Here is a 19,933-nt window from a genome sequence, read left to right on the forward strand (position 1 = left end):
AGCAATCCCTAGTCAATATTAGACTTGTCGCAGCCTTCCAATTCCGGTTTTGCTTGTAGTTGGCTCATTTATGCTAACTTATTTAACATCAACTTTATTCATTGGCGCTTTAATTCATTGTGGGTTAACTAATGGTGCTTCAACTACTGATGATGTAACTAACTCTTAGGTTCTCCCATTATTTTGCCACCCGTAGCCAACTTAAATCAGCTTGGCTGGTGTACTAACTAGGACCCCATCGTCATCATTTCAGCCAAAATGTCCACTGCTGGACATTTGCATGCATGGATTTCCAAGAGGTTTGCTTGGAAGCGATCTGCATCCAGCATATTCCAATCAATTTTGTAAATTATGTTACATTTAGCAAAGGTTTAGCGAGAAGATTACTGGTGTCTTGAAAGAAAATACCTCTGGGTAATATAGGTAAATAACACTCCTATCGTTTAGACAGTAAATGCATTTAAATTACACATTATTTTTTAATACTGCTAATACTAATTACAATTCAGTATATTAAATAAATTAACTTTATCGAAGCATCGGAACGAATATAACATTCCGTCTACAAAACCCACTTAATTATGTAGTCTTAGTCCAATATTTATTTAATTTTAATTGAAATTGGAATATTATTCTAATCAGTCTTTTTCGTCTAGGAAGGAATAAAGGGATATTTTAAATAAAAGACTATATTATTACAATTTTAAAATTTATTATCTCCTCTACATCACCTACACTTAATTTTTTGATATTTTAACTTAATACACTTATCTAGTTACGTCACGTATTATAAACATACTCTTATATCACTAATCCGAATGATATGTCCAGACCATTACTAAACGTCAATTTTCTTAAATGAAACTACGGTTTACGGTTAAATGAAAATACCGGAGATCTACGTACTCATTCGTGTTGTGCTCGAGAAGTCTACGTACGTCAACCGTGGAATCCCTTTGCCGCTAGTTTCTGAAGACGGTGGCGAGTCGTGTGCCACGAGTCGCCAGCACCTTCACGCAATTACTACCACCATAACACCATAAAATTCCCGCCATTTCAAAAATTATACATATAAAATACTTAAAATAATAAATCTCATTTACATTTTCGTAACATGGATTTACTGATGCTTCAATGCAATCTGAAAAGCAAGCTAAAAGACTTATAATGCTCTACACACAAGACGTCGTTTAATATGAATAATACTTTTGGTAGAGGATATAGCTAATTGTCATGAATAGATTACATTAGGCGCCGAGTCGGACGCTAGTAGGCGGGTGGGGCCAGCATGCCGCTGGCGTGGACGGATTGCTCGGTGGCGTCCGGCTCGGCGGTCGACGGTGCGCCCTCGCCAGCCTCGCGCGCCTCCTGGTTCAGATACGCCGACGCGTCGTCCCCCACCATGCCCTCCTCGTTCTCATAAGGGCCCTGCGTCGGCTCCTCCTTCTCCTGTTCTTGCTCGTGACTACGCGCATCAGACGCGCGCGAATAGTGGGAATCAATCTGCGGGGACGACTTGTTGGGCGATCCGGACTTAAGGTGCGGCGAACGCAGACCGTCGAGTGACGAAGGCTGCAGCTTGTCGAAAAGAACGCTGATGTTGAAGTGTGTCGGAAGGTGCTCGGAGCGAGGCGGCGGCGGCGAAGACGAGGTGAGCGGGTGCGCCGTCGTCGTGGTCGTCAGGGACAGCGGTTTCCTATCGAACAGACGCGTAACCAGCGCTCTCGTTACAAAATGAATCTCAAAATGCCTTAATTATGTCCTGGTTAAAGGACGACGACAGGCAACTTATTCCCGTAGTAAAGAATGTAAACTTAACACTGTGGTTAGATACCAAGCAAAGCCCCCTTCACCCACCCACCAAATGATTATAAATTTAGAAAATCCCACAAATCTCACAATCCACAAATATTATTAATTAGTCTCTTCATAGCTGTGTATTAGATCCAATCAACTAGGTCAATAACTATTGGGTGTAGGGATCTTGTTTGGTGGTTGGGTTTAAGACAGAGGCCTAATCCCACTGCACGCGCGCTTCTTGAATATCACTTGACCGGTACTAGAAATCTACAGCTAAAATGTTAGAATACAAACTACTTCGTGTTTAAAGAAAGACTAGTTACTACGGACCCATCTTAAGAGACAATGTCGTCCTGTTGACATTTTTGAGGGAAGCTGTGCGAATGAGAGGAGTGCTGAGTGATGAGAGCGCGCGGCTGGCGGGGAGTTGGCCTCCGGAGACGGCGCTGGCATCTCACCTGGCATTACCCCTGCGCCGACGACACGGGGATCGAGCCGTAGTTGTAGTAGTAGCAACGCGTCTGCTCGCAGATGAAGTCCTTGATCTCGCCGCAGTGTTGCGGTTCCCAGTGGAAGTCGGGCTGCTTCAGCGCGACGCAACCGTTTGCCATCACGTGCTCGGTCCTGGAATACCTATAATGTTTCAATACTCTTTTATGCATTAATCATTAAAAATAACTACGAGTATAGTATGTTAAAACACGCTCTTTAATGTAAAGTTTTCCATTTAAATTTTTTGCTATTTAGCATGGTTTTTTTCAACATCGAGAAACCCGCTTAGGTTTATATTCATGTTATAAACGTTATCGCAATAGGTAGTTAAATCTTGGTAAACTAATAACATAGAAGACGAATAACTGATTAGAAATAAAAATTTGCTAGTTACTCAGACGACTTATCTAATAAAGATATAAACTAGTTATTTAAGTTATTTGACTGTATATGTTAATTAATTGCATTGTTGTCTGTTAGTTACATCCTAACGTTACCAGAGTAAATGATAAAAGGGCAGATCTTATCATAAATTATGAGATCCGTATACTAACGAAAATAACCAATATACCTAAGCGAAGTAACAAGTAAAATTGCCAGTGGGCAGGCCAACAGCACAGAACAGGCGAGTACAGCATATATGATATCAAGTTGAATCGACGAAAGAGGCCTATGTCCACCGGTGGACGTCTCTTGGATATTATGATGATGGTAAAACAGCTGTGTTCGTATACTATACTTGTGCCATACACTTACCCGTGTCTAGCAGTACGTTGGGGTGCAGTGCTGCCTTGAGGTAAATCAACGGGGTCCATGCTATCGTCGGAATGTTGGTAGGGGGTTACGTTGCTCATGCGCCGCATGTAGTTGAAAGTGGCGTTGAACGGAAGCCCCGTGCTCATCCATAGGTACATATCTGTCCCTAAATTATTGCCTGACGTCCAGAAGTCATATTTGTTGTAACCTGTAAATAATTATCAGCGTTATATTTCCGAAGACCGTGCATTGTTAGTCTTTCTAAATAAGTATTAAAGCGAAGAATAAATTGCAACGATGACTTTACCAAAATTTAAATATTGCTAATTAGCCCATGTCCGACCTCCTAGGGTTTTCTCAAATGATAATGTTATTATTTCAACAATTTTCTTTTGTCTTATTATTATGATTATCTTTGGCAATTTTTCTACAGTAATAACACTTGTCTATCTCTACCAGATGAAATAATTTGTGATGAGATCTTAATCTTTATTAGGTCATAATAAAAAACATTTGAGAATCTTTATATTTTATAAGGTTAACGCGTAAGATCACATAATTTATTTCAGCACTAAGAATAAGAATGTTGCAAAAGCGTATGAAGTCTTACCAGCATTTAAGAGATATGTTGTTATAGAATCAGCTTTTTCTTTTGTTTCGAATGATGCCAGTTGCAAGCCCAAGGATCTGAAAAGTATAATATTTTATAGCATTTTTTTCCTTTAATTGCAATAAACTTATTTTATTCAATGTTTTCTGTTATTGCGTAATTGAAATCAAGTTCACAATAGAGGTGTGAAAAATTTTTAACAATTGAAATTTCTGACTCATTTAAAGATATCTTTTTTCGTGACTTTTGTTTGATATTACTAGAATCTATTTATGAGAAGTCATTGACTTCTAGAACGGGAAACCGATGTTTGCTCGCGTATCATACGCATATAACGATCAACACCTGGCTTAGTGGTGTGACAAGAGATACTTAGAAACCAGCCCCGGCAAAATACGCGACTTAGCTGGAATAGTTCCAGCTAATCACATGCAGCTATAAACCCTAGCGGAGTCTCCACGAAGCCTGTTTATTGCGAAGCAATTTATTTGCTAAATGCAGGCTGCAACGGGCCGGGGCGACATTCCAAGAGAGAGTAAAGAACTCTGTACGATTAAAAACCTTGTCCGGAGCCTTGCGTCGATTAAACCCAAGTCGTGTGTAGCAAAAAGGGTCAATAGCAATATTTTCAACTTTCGATAATCAACATCAATAGCAGGGATCGATCGTAAAAATAAAAATATTGGGATTTAAAAAAAATTACTATTCTTAATTTGAATGTATTAGGTTTTTTTATTCGTATTTAATTAACAAAATCAAGATATAATATATCGAATAATAGGAATATAATTAACAAAGTGACTATCGAAAGAAAAATCGATTTTATGTTTTCTCGATATTTACTCAAAATCAAATAATCCCACCTTATTCAGAAGCAATAGAATTTAACTCTGTTCCGCAAGTACACATTTAAGGGAAACAAAGTGATGCAATATTATTAGAAACAATACTATCCGAATTTACAAAGATTTATAGACCTGTAAAATTAATTTAAAATTAATAAGATAACCAATAAACAATGGCATGAAAGTCTGAAACGTTTTTCCGGTAATTTTATATCTTGAAAACGTTTTTATATTTCTCACGACTTTTTTTTACATAAAAGTGTATAACGATCAAGACGATAAATTCATATTATTACACTGTTGCAAAAGAAAAATTGAATTAAAGGTATTAAAAATTTAGTCACGCAAATGAACTACTTGCGCCGAATTGAAACGTCATAAAATGCACTCGGCTTGAATACGATATTAAGATATAATTGCTTTTCCCACTGACGCATCGCGTGCATATCGACATTTTTTACACTTTAACTGTTTCGAATGTTTTTGTTCAGTAACATTAACATTCATGTGTCGTCGATGATTCCTGTTTTTAGGAGCACGCTTTAAATTCTATTTAATGTTCCTTAATGATAACTTTTATTCAAAACCTATGCATCATATGCTATGTTCATTAACAGAGTTACTTTATTCTTATACTTTTCGTTTTTAAATAGTTTCTTAACCAATAATGCACCTAATTAATATTAATTTATACATACGAAAATCATATCGGATTCGATGTTAAGGTTAAAACATCTCTAATTATTTCAGCGAGTAGTTTGAATTTTGTAAAAGCAATTCCTAGTTCTGTATACAGTATATTTATACATATAATTACAAATTCGGCATGGATATACTCATCGTTAGACCCGTAAATTTTGTATTATGTATATATGTACCTGTATATGTTTATTTACGACAATTACTACGCGATTCAATATATGCTTCTTCAAACATATGTTTGCCTCCTCGATCGCCAACCAGGCCCTTTTTATCAGGACCGAAAACGTTGAATGGATTTTATCAATTGGAACATCGGCTGACAACGCTTATTGTGCGACGTATGATGCGTCGTTATTGACCGCCTTTTGAACCATTTACACTCTAACGGTTACCTCTAAGTGATATGATATATTTTTTTCGTTATCAAAGTTGCAATAGATAGTTTATATGGTCAGGTCCAATTTATTTTAGCATTTTGGTTAACAATTTAAAAAAAAATCATTTAACCTCTCAAATACTTAAGAGCTGATTTTAAATTCAGTAAAAGTATCACGTGCGATTTCTTTAACGTGAATGCATTTAAATATCACGTCTTGGTCAAGTCCGGTAATGATTACAAAAGAAACAGTTAATAAACAGATAGGTCGTGACAGCATTTTATTTAAGGGACATCGTGACCGAGCAAAGCTTAGCGACCCCGTAATTCATTAGAAGCACACGCGGTTAAGCCATTGGTATACGAAGTATTAACTGCTCGGAAGCCTATACAAGACCACGTGAAACGTTCCCACATCGGAGTACGGATGTAACAACAATAAAGCAAGTAATAATTTACGATTATTCGCATTCCATTCACGGGTTTACGTATTACTTAGCCCTTATACCGTGGACGCGATCCGTGGGAATATTGCACTAATAAAACCACAAGGCGGGCATTAAACAGTATGAATGGCTCGCGGAAATGGCTCACCGAGGTGCCGATATTGTTCTCGAGTATTCCCAGAACAACTAACGGTAATGTAAATGTCCCCACGCTTCCTGGTCGCGACAGGCCAGCCCTCGCAGCCCCGGGAGCGTTGTTAGCGCCCGACATGGCACGGTTATGCGGAGATTTGAACAGAGCGGCAGTAACGATATCATGGATAACAAGTACCAGTCACGACCTAACTATTATATCAAAACGAAGTGCAACTCGAGGTAGAAGACGATATCATCTGCAATAAAACGACGCACTCTCTCTTTATCTCTGATATAAGTCACCCATAAGTAATAAAGATGTATAGATAAGACATTACCTGCAATACTGGTATGCTAAGAAGTAGTTCAATTCCGGACTATAAGGATTCATTCTTGAAATGAAGTATTGGACGCCATCCAATTGTATTGTTGTTATCCTTTGTGCTGAAACAAAAAATGTCTCATTTCAATACCTCGAACTTTTATTACGCATTATCTTAATGGCGGAGATAATAAAATTTAAACCGCAATGAAAACATGGGTCGACGCCGCACGATGATTGTTGTAATTTATTTTGTGTCTGAAGCTAAAATTTACAAGCAAGGCCCAACCATATCTAGTAATTATCTTTTATTACAGATCCGCCACATGCTGACGTCATTCGTCTTAATTTAATCCAATATTATTAATTTCGCGATACTCGCTCAGTCTGTACCATTTTACTTTAGTTCATAAATATTTTAAGACACCAAAAACAAGATACCGCGAAAACTTAACCTATCAATGACAATACCATAGTTATTTCATTTAAAAATGTTATAAAACGTACCTTAAAAAAAACATGTTTGTAAATTTTTTGTGAGCTAAGGCCGCGACTCTCTTTACCACATTATATTCCAAGCACATAGCGCGGGACAGCGATGCATCTTTAGTATTTTTTTATAAACACGTCTTCCAAAAGTTCATCTATATTCATGAATGAAAAGTAACTTGTTTAAAGTTTTAATATCTCTTGACGCATCGTAAAATTTGCGCACTCGCTTAAAGACGGCCGTATAAAAATGCATCGGGAACGTGTAATGCATGCGAGATGCCCTTGCGGTCGGACCCCCGACATTACGTGCCTAATTAAATTCACTGTTCAGAGCTTGTTGCGGTCAACCGCAGCCCGCATTATTTCATAATTGAATAATCCATTGAAAGTGATACAGACGTGAAAGAATCAATTCCTAATACCGGTAATATTTTATTTTTATTCCACGGGAATGCGATACCGCGGAGCTGGTCTAGGTCTGCGGCAAGTACTGGTTCCCGAGTTCCTACGGTCATTACACCTAGACGAAGGGACATTGTCACTTGTATTGAGAAGCTCCGACACAACTCGGATGCTAGTCGCTAATACTGCAAATAAGAACTAAACGTTTATTTAATTTCAATTTCAAATATTTTACCGTATTTCAAAACCTAATCTGACGAAATCGGTCTGTTATTAGACACGTAGATGATTTATTAGTTCATACGAAACGAAAAACATCGATTACACCTGTTTTTTAAGCAGTCTCCTCTGTTCTTTTTTAAAATCGTAATAAAAACTATAATAGATCAACAGTCTTTGTGGCGGGTTTAAAAATAAATGAACTTATTGCGGAGAGGTAAGGCGAGTGTCGTCAATTCATGGCAGTCTCGCTGCGATAAAAGCGCAATGGAATGAACAATTTTCCACGGCTCTACGCGGGGGTCTACGAACTCTAGTGAGTCGCTCGCTTAATAACAGTCACGGAGGCAATTAATAAAATGTAATAATACACATCCTGCGCCGTCTCGCTAACAGCACCTGTTCGATACGAGTTTTAAAGACCGTCTGTCGATTGAACGGATCCTTAAAATCGTGTGATCTTCCATTGTAATAAATGGAAGTTTTGAATACATAGAACAGATCACGGAAATGGTTTACTACTTCCTTTTGTATTTAATATTCACCGAGAGGTTCCCTATCCAGAATTTTATGATTAAAATCTAATTTCGTTGAACGCGGCATTCTCAACATTTCAATGACTTTAAATATATAATCTTGTGACCTTCCGTGAAACATTATTTCTCTCTTCTTTCAAATTTTATTTATGTATGTATTCTTATATATTATTTATCATACGTAGTTGATAAAAAGCACAAACAAACACTTCTAGTAGATAGAATTTAAAAAAAATACTCAGAATTGTTATCTATACACGTAGTACATAATTAACAATGCTTAGCTTTATGCTAGAGTGCTAGTGCTAGTGCTAGAGAGTTTTATACTCTGAAATTATTTCGATATAGGATATTGACAATAATATTAAAACTTTTGATATAAGAATTAACATTTCACACTCAATGACCATTTTGATTTTTATAGCAATCTTTAGTACTTTGACTCGGTTTATATTTATTTTTTTTAAATTAAATTTATTTTGAATTAGAAAGATAATTCTATCATAGAATAGTTCTGCTATGCGATTCATAATAGACTTCCACGATTGTGTGTATACCTCTAATAGACGTAAATCCTAGTTAACAAGGACACATATTAACTATTAATAGAATAGATTTATTTTGTCGCCATGCTTTGTAAATAAATATAAGTTTGACCATGACAGTATGTATTCAATGGCCGCTTCGTTGTCGATGGACGAGTATAACGTTGCCTCTTCAACAACTGCACATCAAATCCATTCAGCTGAATAAATATGGAATTACGTGGCTGTATGAACATAGAAGGGATCGCTAGGGACGTTTAGAAAGTAGTCGGCTGTGGGGGAAGGGGGCGTACGTCGAGTCACGTACATTGCGCGCGCGCACCTCGAATACTAATGTGACGTCCCAACCGCCACGTACGTTCTTGCGCTACATCTATTGAGGACACCCGTACGTTATTTAGGCGAATAGTAAATTCGTTAAATATATGAAATGCTAATTACTGTGCATTGTTCCTGGGCCCAAATAGTGTGACATTAATGATAATCGTGTCATTATATTAAACAGTGTTAAAATTATTTCTAAACGCGGTACTAACGTCGTTTAGTGTGTTATTTATAAATTTTATAGGCTTGGTGTCAGAAAAAAATTCCTTTAGTGAAAAATTATTAGCCCTAATATAATTAAGCCTTATTTGTTCCAAATGTTACAATTTTGATTATAAGTTATTACTATTTGATTAGTATTACTTAAAAACCCACATCGTCTCAGTGTTGTTAGAAATAATTAATCAATAGCGGTGTGGAGCCTTTCTTTTTTGATCGTCACCTCCAACAATATTCATTTAACCTTAAATATTATTGCCTTATCGCAACAAATTCTAAATAATGTAAAACGTATTTCGTAAATAAGTTTACGACTAATAACAAAATATTTTTTCTGTTTCATAAACTGCATGAATTTATTTGTGAGTATTTATTTGTGTACAAAAGTTGTAATGATGGCATTTTCAACCAATCAACCGCGCTACGTATTTGAAGAAATTATATTTTAAATTTTGTTTAATGGTATACTGTTTTGTTTTTTTTTTATAACATATTAACACGCTTTTTAATATCGATTGATTTCAAACTTTTGGAGATATTGTCTTTTATTCTATGGTGATATAAGAGTGTGGATTTTACTATTTTTCTCATTATTTTTGGATTATTTTCTTGCCAAAGGAATCTTCATCGTTCGTTCTATACAGATATAACATGTTGACTTGCAAGGTGAGGCATAGGTGCAGTGTACGCCAGTGGCAAGCGCCTCGGGGATATCCGGTTGGCTCATCACCGGACGCACGCGGGTCGTGCTAACGGACCTCGGACCAAAACCCGCCGGCCCGTAATGATGCTAGATTTTTAATTTTTTATCGCAGCAAACAAAAGATTTTTAAACTTTATTTAAAAAAAATTACAAATTCAGTAGTTTAATATTTTTCATTTATCTAGAGGTACGTGATATTTTAATCTTTGGCTGTTAGTAATCTTTTAGCAAAAACCTATTTTGTAATGCATACGAAATAGATAACTTGTTTTTTTAATATAAATCTTCAAAAAGTTTAAAATTAAACGAATTGAAGATTAAGTTGTATTAACATTCAAACTGCTTTGCGACTTCTTGCGAATACTAATATTTGCAAATACTTTTTTTTATTTCTGTCGTACTATAGCCAATAATTAATCTTTATTAAAATATCCAAAATATTATATAACGAAGGTTGACTATGTTCATATAATTTAAAAAAATCATTGTTTATAAATATCCAATGCAATGTCTATGGTTGAGGTTATAACGAAGTCTGGACTCATTTACCATGGACAAGAAGGTCTCATGACTAGGAATCCTATTTTTAGCGATGCCATTACTCGTATTGCGACCGGTTCGAGCGATTTTGCCTCTCCGCAATCCACTTAATGTCTTATTTCAATCCCGTAGTCTTGCGAATGAACTCGCCAGCCAGTACTCACACGGGTGACCTTTAACTGTTACGAGATACGAATTCCAGCGATATGCTCGAAGAAATTAAATTTCTTTTGAGACCTATTTGTAGTTTACTATTTTTGAACGTCTACTATTGATTAATGTTAAATACACAGGGTAATTAAGAACAAGTATACATGCCTTTCAACCTATTTTCATTAACCCTGTATAAAGTGATCACTCTGAAATATGTTACCATAATTTATTTTCTATTGGAATGAATTATTTTTTCAGAAACCATTGATTTTTGGGTAGGCTAATGTATGAAACATTAGCTGACAGCAAATAATCTATACATTCACCTCTTCAAAGCCTTTACATCTATAACCAATCACGTTTTATTTTAGATATTTTGATTTAGAGCCTATCTTCTTCGTTATACATTTGAGAATACTACTTTATTATATTATCCGTAAATAAAAGTAATTTAATTTATAAGATATTATTATGAAACGACCATGATTATTAGGAGTTAATTATTCAAACTTATGTTCCTTTATCAATGTAGGGTCAGTATAAAATCTAACGCAAACTCATTATTATTCAGAAGCAATTCCATAACGAATATTCAAGCGGCAAGTAACAACGTCCACTTCCTTCCATTCACAATAGTTTTTTGTGCATTTTACATTTAAAATTAAATACGATACTAAAACTGATAGTATTTGTAAGAAGCTCGCGTAGACCTAACCTGTATTTCCTGTCCGTTAAGTATCCTAAAAATATATAAAGGTATTAAGTGTATTAACGATAAAGCACTTGTTACTGATGTAGGCAAAATCTTCACTAAACACCCATGAACATATATAGATATAACTACTGGTACATGTGAGTTCGAAAAAAGTCTAAATGTACAGAACTCATCCAAAATTTCATTGAATTGCATCGGTAATTAATGACGAGTTTAAATACCGCGGTAACAGGTGCTATTACCTGTAAATTAATACTTTTTCCTATTATTAATTAATACATACAAATTTGGGTTATTAGGATATAACTATAATAAATTAATTAACAATGTCTTTATTGGTAATAAAATAATAAGAATAATATTAATCATGTATCTATAGCACAAAGTATTATGTAATTAAATATTGTTTTAACATTTACAAATTTGCCTATTTAATATATAGAGAAATATATATTAAATAGGCAAACCACCTAGGGTTGACTGATAGAGGACGCCTATAAGGCATTATGTCCCCATTACACAATCTTCAAAATGTTTGAATAAATAGGTTGATAAATTAAGGAAAAAATTCAAGAAAATTGTCCGATTTCGTTTCAAATAGGTTAGTTTATCGTTATATAAAATTGAAACACCACATCCAATAATGTGAAGATAGTTTGATAACCGCGTTTAATATTATAAATCGTTTAATAGGCAGACAATTTCAAGTACATATGCGTGTAAATAATAATAGATGAAAGACGTAAGTTTGCGCTGGCGCCACGGCGGGGCTCGCAGCGCATAGCTGGAGTGCGTCGCGGTGCATCGCGTTGCATAACGCAAACCAGTCCGCTCCCCAGGCGTCCTCTCCTCGTGTATCACGCTCCACTACACAACCTTTTAACATCCTACACGTTCATAACCCTTTATATATATATTTCTTTATATGTTAACGAATCCTTTATGGGTACGAGTGTTCGCATACATAATAAAATCCCATGAGATATCTTACGACTTCGTTTTCTCAGTTAAAAATCTTTTTACAACATTAAAGAGCTTTTTATTGTAATGTATACTTTAAACATCGTTAAATTTCATTTAAAAGGTATAGCTGTTAAGTTTCTGGCCAGAAAATCAGCATCTCGAGTCGGTGGTAGGTTAGTACTAATAATGTTAAAATAAACAACGGTCCAAAAGTGCGATGAAATTCCAACTCGAATAAAAATATTTTGAATTTGACTTTATGCTATCCTGCATAGATATCGCTATCACAGTTCCCACTTCGTTCATTCTTTTCCCGTCCAAAGAGTCTTATTACTACTAATAAATTCGAAATAAGAAATTGGAAATCGACAAACGTTAGAAAAGACGTTTTGAGGATTATCAGTATAAAAATTTGCATAATTGTCATCTCTTAACTGGTATATCATAACGTATATGAATCTGTGTTATTTACGTATACATTTCCAGCTTCGCCCGGCCGCTTCGTAAACTTAATGAACGCCTCTCAATCCTTTTGCAAGTAGAATTTCTTTAAAATCTATTTCGTATCTCATTCGTCTTAGCTCTACTTGACAAAAGGAATATTCCTACCAAAATTCAAGTCTCTATGTCCCCTGAGATATCGTGATGAGTCAGTTCATAGGTGGAATCTATTTGATCTAGTTTGATATCCACCGATTTGAAATGTGTTTAGCTTTCCGTATTTATTATCATATTAAGACATCTGCCTCCTGGTTATCTTTTAACCACTTGTCTATAAGTATTGCATGTCGTGAACAGACTAGTTTTATTAATTTTGAATAAATTCTCAAATAAATAGGTAAATAAGCAAATACGAAGCATCAATATAGTTAGTTACCTTTTAAATTTCGTTCACAGACACTATTAATATAATTTTTTTTAAAAGTTTCTTGTAAAAATGTTTTCAATAATAATATGTTCTAGATAATAAGTCGTGTATATGTGAAGTGATTATCTTTGTTCAAATGGCAAAGTGTTTTACCAATATACAGAATTAAATCTTTTTTATCAACTGTAATGAGTATAGGCTTTAACAATATTACGAAGAGTCATTGGATAATCAGAATTTTTTTTAAATTTAATCTGGAGAAACTGATAACTAACGATCCGAATGATTGAAATTGAATTTTGCGGTTGCCGGTCATGTCGAAGCAAAAAACACAATTGGAACGTTTATCGGTAACGTGCGTCCATGGGAACAGTCACCGGGCAAGACGCGGTCGGCGATTCGCAAAAAAGGGATCGAGAAGACGGCAGAGACAAGCCCAAGGACGGCGCGGAGCACCGCCCTGCCCCTGCGGAATGCACCACCAGACTATTTTTAGTAATCGAACCCGAAGCGAGGCCCGGTCCGGCCCGGCAAACAAACGTTCGCGGGCGCTTGCAGTCCTATTGAAATTTCAAGTTAACCACGAGCGCCGGTGAGTTCGTCTTCTTTTTGTGATTCCTTACGTGGGATTTAATGGACACTTGTTGAGGGAAAAAAATAAATACTCTCCACAAGGAGTCCGGCGCATTTGTGACTTTCTTACTTGCGTTTAGGTGAGAATTTTAGTTTGATACTTTTCTCACAATGTGTAATAACTCATGTTTACTTCACTCAAAAATGAAAACAAATAAGCGAAATTTCATTCTCATTAAATTAAGTCTTTCAGTTTCAAGCACAGCTCTATCGAAAAAATAATAACGTTATTTGCCAATTGTCTATAAATAAACACATATTGTCAGTTCATTTTTCGGAAAAAAACTTTAAAAATTTCTTAAAAACATTAGTGTAACAGCTTCTGCAATGCATCCGTGCATTTTCTTATAAAGTGTAGTTTAGAATAACGCGAAACGATAAATACCGCGGTAATGGTGACGATAATAATACAAAACTGTACGTACGTTTTTTTTAAAAACGTACGTACGTAAGCGAAAAGTTTTTTACATATTATACCTATGTTTTATAATTTATTGTTTTAAATTTAAATTAGACACAAGCGAAGGTATTAATCATGTTATTTTCTGTGCACTTAAAGGCATAATATAAATTACGACTATACGAAACTCGTGGGTAATCTAAAATTATGATAATTTAAAAAAAAACAGCATCCGAGGTGCGTTTAAAAAAAGGCAGGGTCGCCTCAAGGAGAGATTCCATCCTGTTGTAATTTGATATAACCACCACCTGGTGTGAACATAACGTCTTAAGTTTACCGCTTACAAAGACCGGACTCATCTATAAATTAGATTTAGATATGTCAGCGCCTGACAAATCTTTAATGAACGGCTTTGTACATATTACTGTATGTATAGTTTTTGGACGGTAAAATATGTTAAATCTAAAACTCATCACGTGTGAACAAAGCCTTGTGTTAAAGATTGCTCTTGTTTATCTTTTCACACCTTTATTGCATCGATATTCTAATAAGGAATACCTAAAATTTTAAAATCGGTTCCATAAAATCGATTATCGTTAATAATAGACTGAATAGCTTTTAGCTACTATTTCGCAATGGTATACAGATACATTTCCTGACTAAGATGACTCATCAGTTCTCCGACCAGTTTTAATACAGCCATACCGCACTTCACTGAAACATAAAAACTCTTAAGCTCTGTCAAGTGCCCGGAACAAAAACTTATAGCATTTTTTTCATTACAAGTCTCGTTTAGCTTAGAACTAATAGGTACTGACTTATCATAACACCTACCCGTACAATAGAGCGATATTTAAAACAATACCTGTTATGATAACAAGTAACGACGTTATTTATATAGCAATAGCTTGAATTCTGTTTTAATAATTGTTACGTAATCAATAATCTAATGGCATTGCGCCAATTTTATCGGAATCCACTAACAGTTATATTTATATATATAGTTAAACTGCTATGTGAATATAATAAAAAGTTTGATTTAATAATTCTTATGTCACTTATAGCTGCTACCTATTTCAATTTGTTATAATAATTATTGCCAACATCATTATCATTTCGGTCATACGATGTCTATAGCCAGACTTAGGCTTAGCCTGTAATATATTATAAAATGTGCTAAACTCTAATAATAAAATAATGCAGATTTGATTAGCTATAAATTTATTTAGCTTTTTTTTCTCATTTATAAGTAATATTTACGATATTCTTCAAAGAAATCGTGAAATCAATCATTCTGTAAGTTTAAACACTAAAGAATTTACTGAACTGAAAGAACTTGGAAGCGACGGTCAAATAAGGAAAATCTCTATTTTAGTGGAGGGAAAGAGGTTTAAATTAAAAAAAATACTAAACTATACAAAAATGTGCCTCTTAGCTTAGGTATAAATTCTTTTTTATTTCAAAGTAATATTTGTGAATATCTTTGAAAAGAATCAATTAGCCCGTAAGTTTACGCGCTTTCCATAGAGCATAAGAACATGTTTAAGTGAAAGATCTTAGGAGCGAATATATCTTTTTACATAGCTATTGATCAAATTGTAAATTCAATAATCCACTAAGTTTAAGCCCCATTCATAGCGCAAAAGAAAGTATTGAATCGAAAGAGCTTGGAAGCGAAGATCAAATAAGGGAAGACCGTTTTAGGCGTTCATTAAAAAAGCATTGGTGCGTCGGTTACGGCGGGACCGGCGGCCGTGACAAATGCGGCTCGGCGCATAGAGCCTGCGGAACTGCTCGCAGTCGGCCGATGAACCGCACACCTGCCTTCCCCGCGGTCCCTCACTATTTTTTCCCTATCCGACTTCCGTTCCACGGTTTTTGCCGACCTGTCGATAACCCGTCCGATAAGCGGACACGCATCATTAGCGGAATTGCTCCCTACTCGCTCGATTGGTGTGAATCGTTTAACGTTTCTCAGGCTCCGCAGTTGCACGACGATCTCTTGATGAGATAATTCGTTGCACTCGGATAAATCTTCGTCGCCCGCTACAGTGTCATTGACATTGACGCTTCTAACCGCCCAAATTGTGATTTACGGCCATATATATACGAGTCATAACAACACTGACAAAAATAAATTAATAATTCCTAGAAAGTCCTTTGTATTGCATAAAATAGTACTTTATTATTGCCGCTAAAGATTTTGATAAATAGTAGTCATTTTTACAAATTAATTTTTGTTCGCACGTGTTTTATAGGGGCGCGACATGCAAGAATTAAGATGCCTTTTACCTGCGCTCGCAGCCGCAGTTGAATCAACACAAGACATACGCAAAATAGTCCATCATAAGTTACCGTCGAATGTTTTCATGTTAAACAATAACTGTGACTACAACTTTTTATATTAGCTCTTTGAACTTAAAAATAATTTTGCTTAATTACATAGAGAATTTTCCTTAACAAACTTATAACTGATACAAAAAAGTCGTCAAAGGTTATAACAAATTTTAAATCTTAAATAAAGCCTTAATAAAAACGATGATCAAATGATCAAACGCACGCGAATTCAATGAATTGATCTGTACGGACGCACCTGTACAGATTCAACGTAGAATAAATCTCTAATCTTAATGGGCTGGCTACTCGTACTTTAAAATATTTTATGCGAGCTATCATTTTTTTTTGTTTCAATCGTTTTATCTGTCCATATTTAATAACTTTGAAGGTCGTTTTTAATAATTTTAAATGATTAAATCAAAAGTTTGTTGACCTCTACAAAAACAACTCCTAATGTACGCGTATTAATTTTTCTGTTTTAATTTTATGGTACACTGGCCCAGAGATTTTAACTACATTACAGGAAAGTACATATTTATTTATTTATGTGTTGTTCAAATTTTGCACCGAAATTGTCTGAAGAATGATCTTTTCTCATAATAATAAATAATTTATTAAAACTGTATGATTTGGTGAGTAAAAATACTAATTTTTACGTCTTAGTCCTTGAGAGTAAAGCCCTCCATAGTTCATTTTGCAGGATGATTCTATATGAACTGTGACGAAATAATTACAGTGAACTGTGTCCTTGCATTTTTCTTGTCCCCATTACAAGAAAAACCCACCATAGTAGTAAAAAATAGTATTACATCATACAAATTCATAGGTGTCAAATTCGTAACCCAAGCAATGTAATTAAAAATATAATGGGTATTTGAAGGTTTGTGGCACGAAGAAGGCATTGTACTATAATGAAATGTTGAACAATGAAGGTCGAGGACCCGTAGGTCACAACAGCCAATGTGCAGCGACAAGCAGCCTCCAGGCGTGGGTGATATGGCTTTATGTAATGAGCTTTAATACCTTTGTACTTTTGTTTAAAAAAAAAGTCAGATTCAGTTGACACATTAGTTGACACTTCATGTAACCGTTGTCTAGTAAAACCTTAGTATTCGTATTAAAATGTAACTATACAAGTAGATTTAATATTAATATAACTTATAAGAAAACTATAAGAGTATAGCGTTATTCAGAAATAACTATGAAATTAAAATAATTGTGTTAGTGATAGAACATAAGGAACAATTTCTTACTTTTGTAGGAGTTAATCTATTCTACAGTCACGAAAATAACTGTCTTGACTGTTCAATTTGATCTATTTATGTCATGCAAAGAAAGTATGAAAAATACCTGATACGGGGCCGATAGTAGCCGCAAGCAGCAGGAGGCTAGACGCGAGGACTAGTTGCATGTTGACGTCGACCGTATCTTCTACAGATTCTGAAATGTGTGAACACTCTGTGGAGTGCGCTCACGCAACATACGACACTCGGGCACACTGAGCGCGCGGTGCCCGGGACCCTCCTTATAACAGTGACGCGTCCCGCGCGACCCACCGCTGAAACAACGGTCCCGTTCCTACGTCTACCGTCTGCGGCGCTGCTTACATTGCCACTTAGGTCCACGTCTATTTCGTTAGAGAGATGTCTAGCGGGCAATGTAGATGGTACAAGATGTCGAACCCGTTTCGGTGGTGTTGCGGACGTCCGGCGGGCGGACGCACGGCGCCGCTCTCCTCCGCACGGGAGTTATCTCAAATCGTACCGCACAATAGTTTGCGTTCTCAATTTGTTCTTGTTGCGGTCGACGCGAATTCTTTGCTTGTCCAAAGGGTTGTCGTAGTTTTTTCTCGACGCAACGCGGCTCGCTTCAAGGGTGTGCCTTTGTATCTCCCATTGAGCATCGAGAACGTCCCGACTGCAATTATTGCAAGCGTACTAATTTATTCTTACAACATTTGATGCGTGCGCAGAAAATTCCTTTTAAATCATTTTATGGATTCATATAGGAGTGCCAGCGGCGTGAGGCCCATCTTTCTTTTAGCGGGCATAAGTCTCTGAAGGTGACGTGTAAGGATCACGTGTTGTCACTCTTTTGTGGAGATTATCTTTTGTTCTTTTAAATTTATTTGCCCGTAGCCTTTTACTTATAGAATTTAATGTAGAGCTTACGATAAAAATTTTATTATAACTTTTTCTTTAACTTCAATAAAAACCTCCAAGTTTTAAGCAAACAATAAGAAAAAATATTAACACTAAACCCATAATTAATTAAGATTGATGTATACTATATTGGTATTTAACTCAATAGCAAAATTGAAACTAATTCTTGTTAAAATTTGTTACTAAAAATTATTACTACTGAATTTATAAAAAATATGCAATTTAAAATTCTAAGAATTTATAAAACTACCTATATTTACGCAACTTAGAACGAACATCTGTATTAAGGTTTATTAGTATGTAAGCCACGCGTACTGGAATTATTTTTTAATCTTTATTTTCTGGTTACAATCATTCCAATATTCTTTTCCAGTGTTTGTTATTCCCGGAATACTGTCCCTCGGTATCATCGTAATCCAGCGTGTACGATGGATAAATTGTACAATTTTCTTGCCGTCCTATTACCTACAAGACTTTAAACAGTATAATAACTCATTTCTCAGTATTCGTTTCGTTATTCATATGCTCATAAAAAAGACAATCGCCGCAGGCACTCCGCCTTTGATTAAGCCAAATCTATATGAGAAACAAAAGAGTGCGTTTATCAATCACAATGCGAATTACTAAATAATTATAGAGCGTTTTCGTAGTACAATGCCATACAAAATTCTGTTTTGATACACTGCTCTAAAAATTCTATATTTTCCCTGTGCAAAATAGGAGACGTTCTTATTATACAAGGAACTAGTCTATACCAAAATTCTGACTTCTTAAACAATTTTTTTTATTAAAATTCAATAAAACACTATTGAACTGCCATCTATAAAATTCAAAATAAATTGACGGAAAAGGCATATTATTCAATATAAGAGTGAGTTTAAGAAATGACAAGAACCCTTGAAGTTTTGTTTGATCCTTCTTAATTTTGTTTGATCCTTGATATTTTAATTGTTTTCAGGCTATATCTGACTGAAAGATTAAATGCATAAATCCTGATTCATAAAGCATAATAAAGCATGTTGTAAAACTTTTTTAAAAGAAATATTGATGTGTAGTTTGTTCCTGCTTCCTTTACGCATCTAAAATAATACCTCGTGAAGCAGAGTAGATTCAAACATAAAATAGATTTTTAAAAAGTTGTCGTTCCTTAAAAGTCCTGTTAAAAGTTTAAATGTTGAATAAATAAATTTATCTTTTTTTCATTATCTTTATTATAAGTGCAAATATAAAAGATTGGC

General features: G+C 35.2%; 2 protein-coding genes across 5 annotated transcripts in view; one reads left to right on the forward strand and one right to left on the reverse strand.

The window, feature by feature from the left end:
* The window catches only part of LOC137926822 (cytosolic carboxypeptidase 1-like), a 79,740-nt gene that overhangs the window by 22,966 nt on the left and 36,841 nt on the right, over positions 1-19,933 (forward strand). The window lies entirely within an intron of this gene.
* Positions 707-18,021, reverse strand: nw (narrow). 4 transcript variants are annotated; one of them, XM_068770365.1, is made up of 6 exons: positions 17,884-18,021; positions 6,501-6,606; positions 3,659-3,735; positions 3,049-3,256; positions 2,269-2,424; positions 707-1,696 (listed from the first exon to the last, which is right to left on the reverse strand). In XM_068770365.1, exons 1-6 carry the CDS (start codon positions 17,942-17,944, stop codon positions 1,267-1,269), a joined length of 1,038 nt encoding a protein of 345 aa, XP_068626466.1. In that variant the 5' UTR covers positions 17,945-18,021; the 3' UTR covers positions 707-1,266. The 4 variants fall into 4 exon arrangements, with proteins under 4 accessions (XP_068626466.1, XP_068626465.1, XP_068626468.1 ...); XM_068770364.1 differs by having other exon boundaries at positions 2,269-2,433; XM_068770367.1 differs by having other exon boundaries at positions 1,607-1,696; positions 2,259-2,424.

Source organism: Battus philenor, unplaced genomic scaffold (assembly GCF_028537555.1).
Source record: "Battus philenor isolate CCGP_79_NKW_IND1 unplaced genomic scaffold, ilBatPhil1.0.hap1 SCAF_3, whole genome shotgun sequence".
NCBI lineage: Eukaryota > Metazoa > Arthropoda > Insecta > Lepidoptera > Papilionidae > Battus > Battus philenor.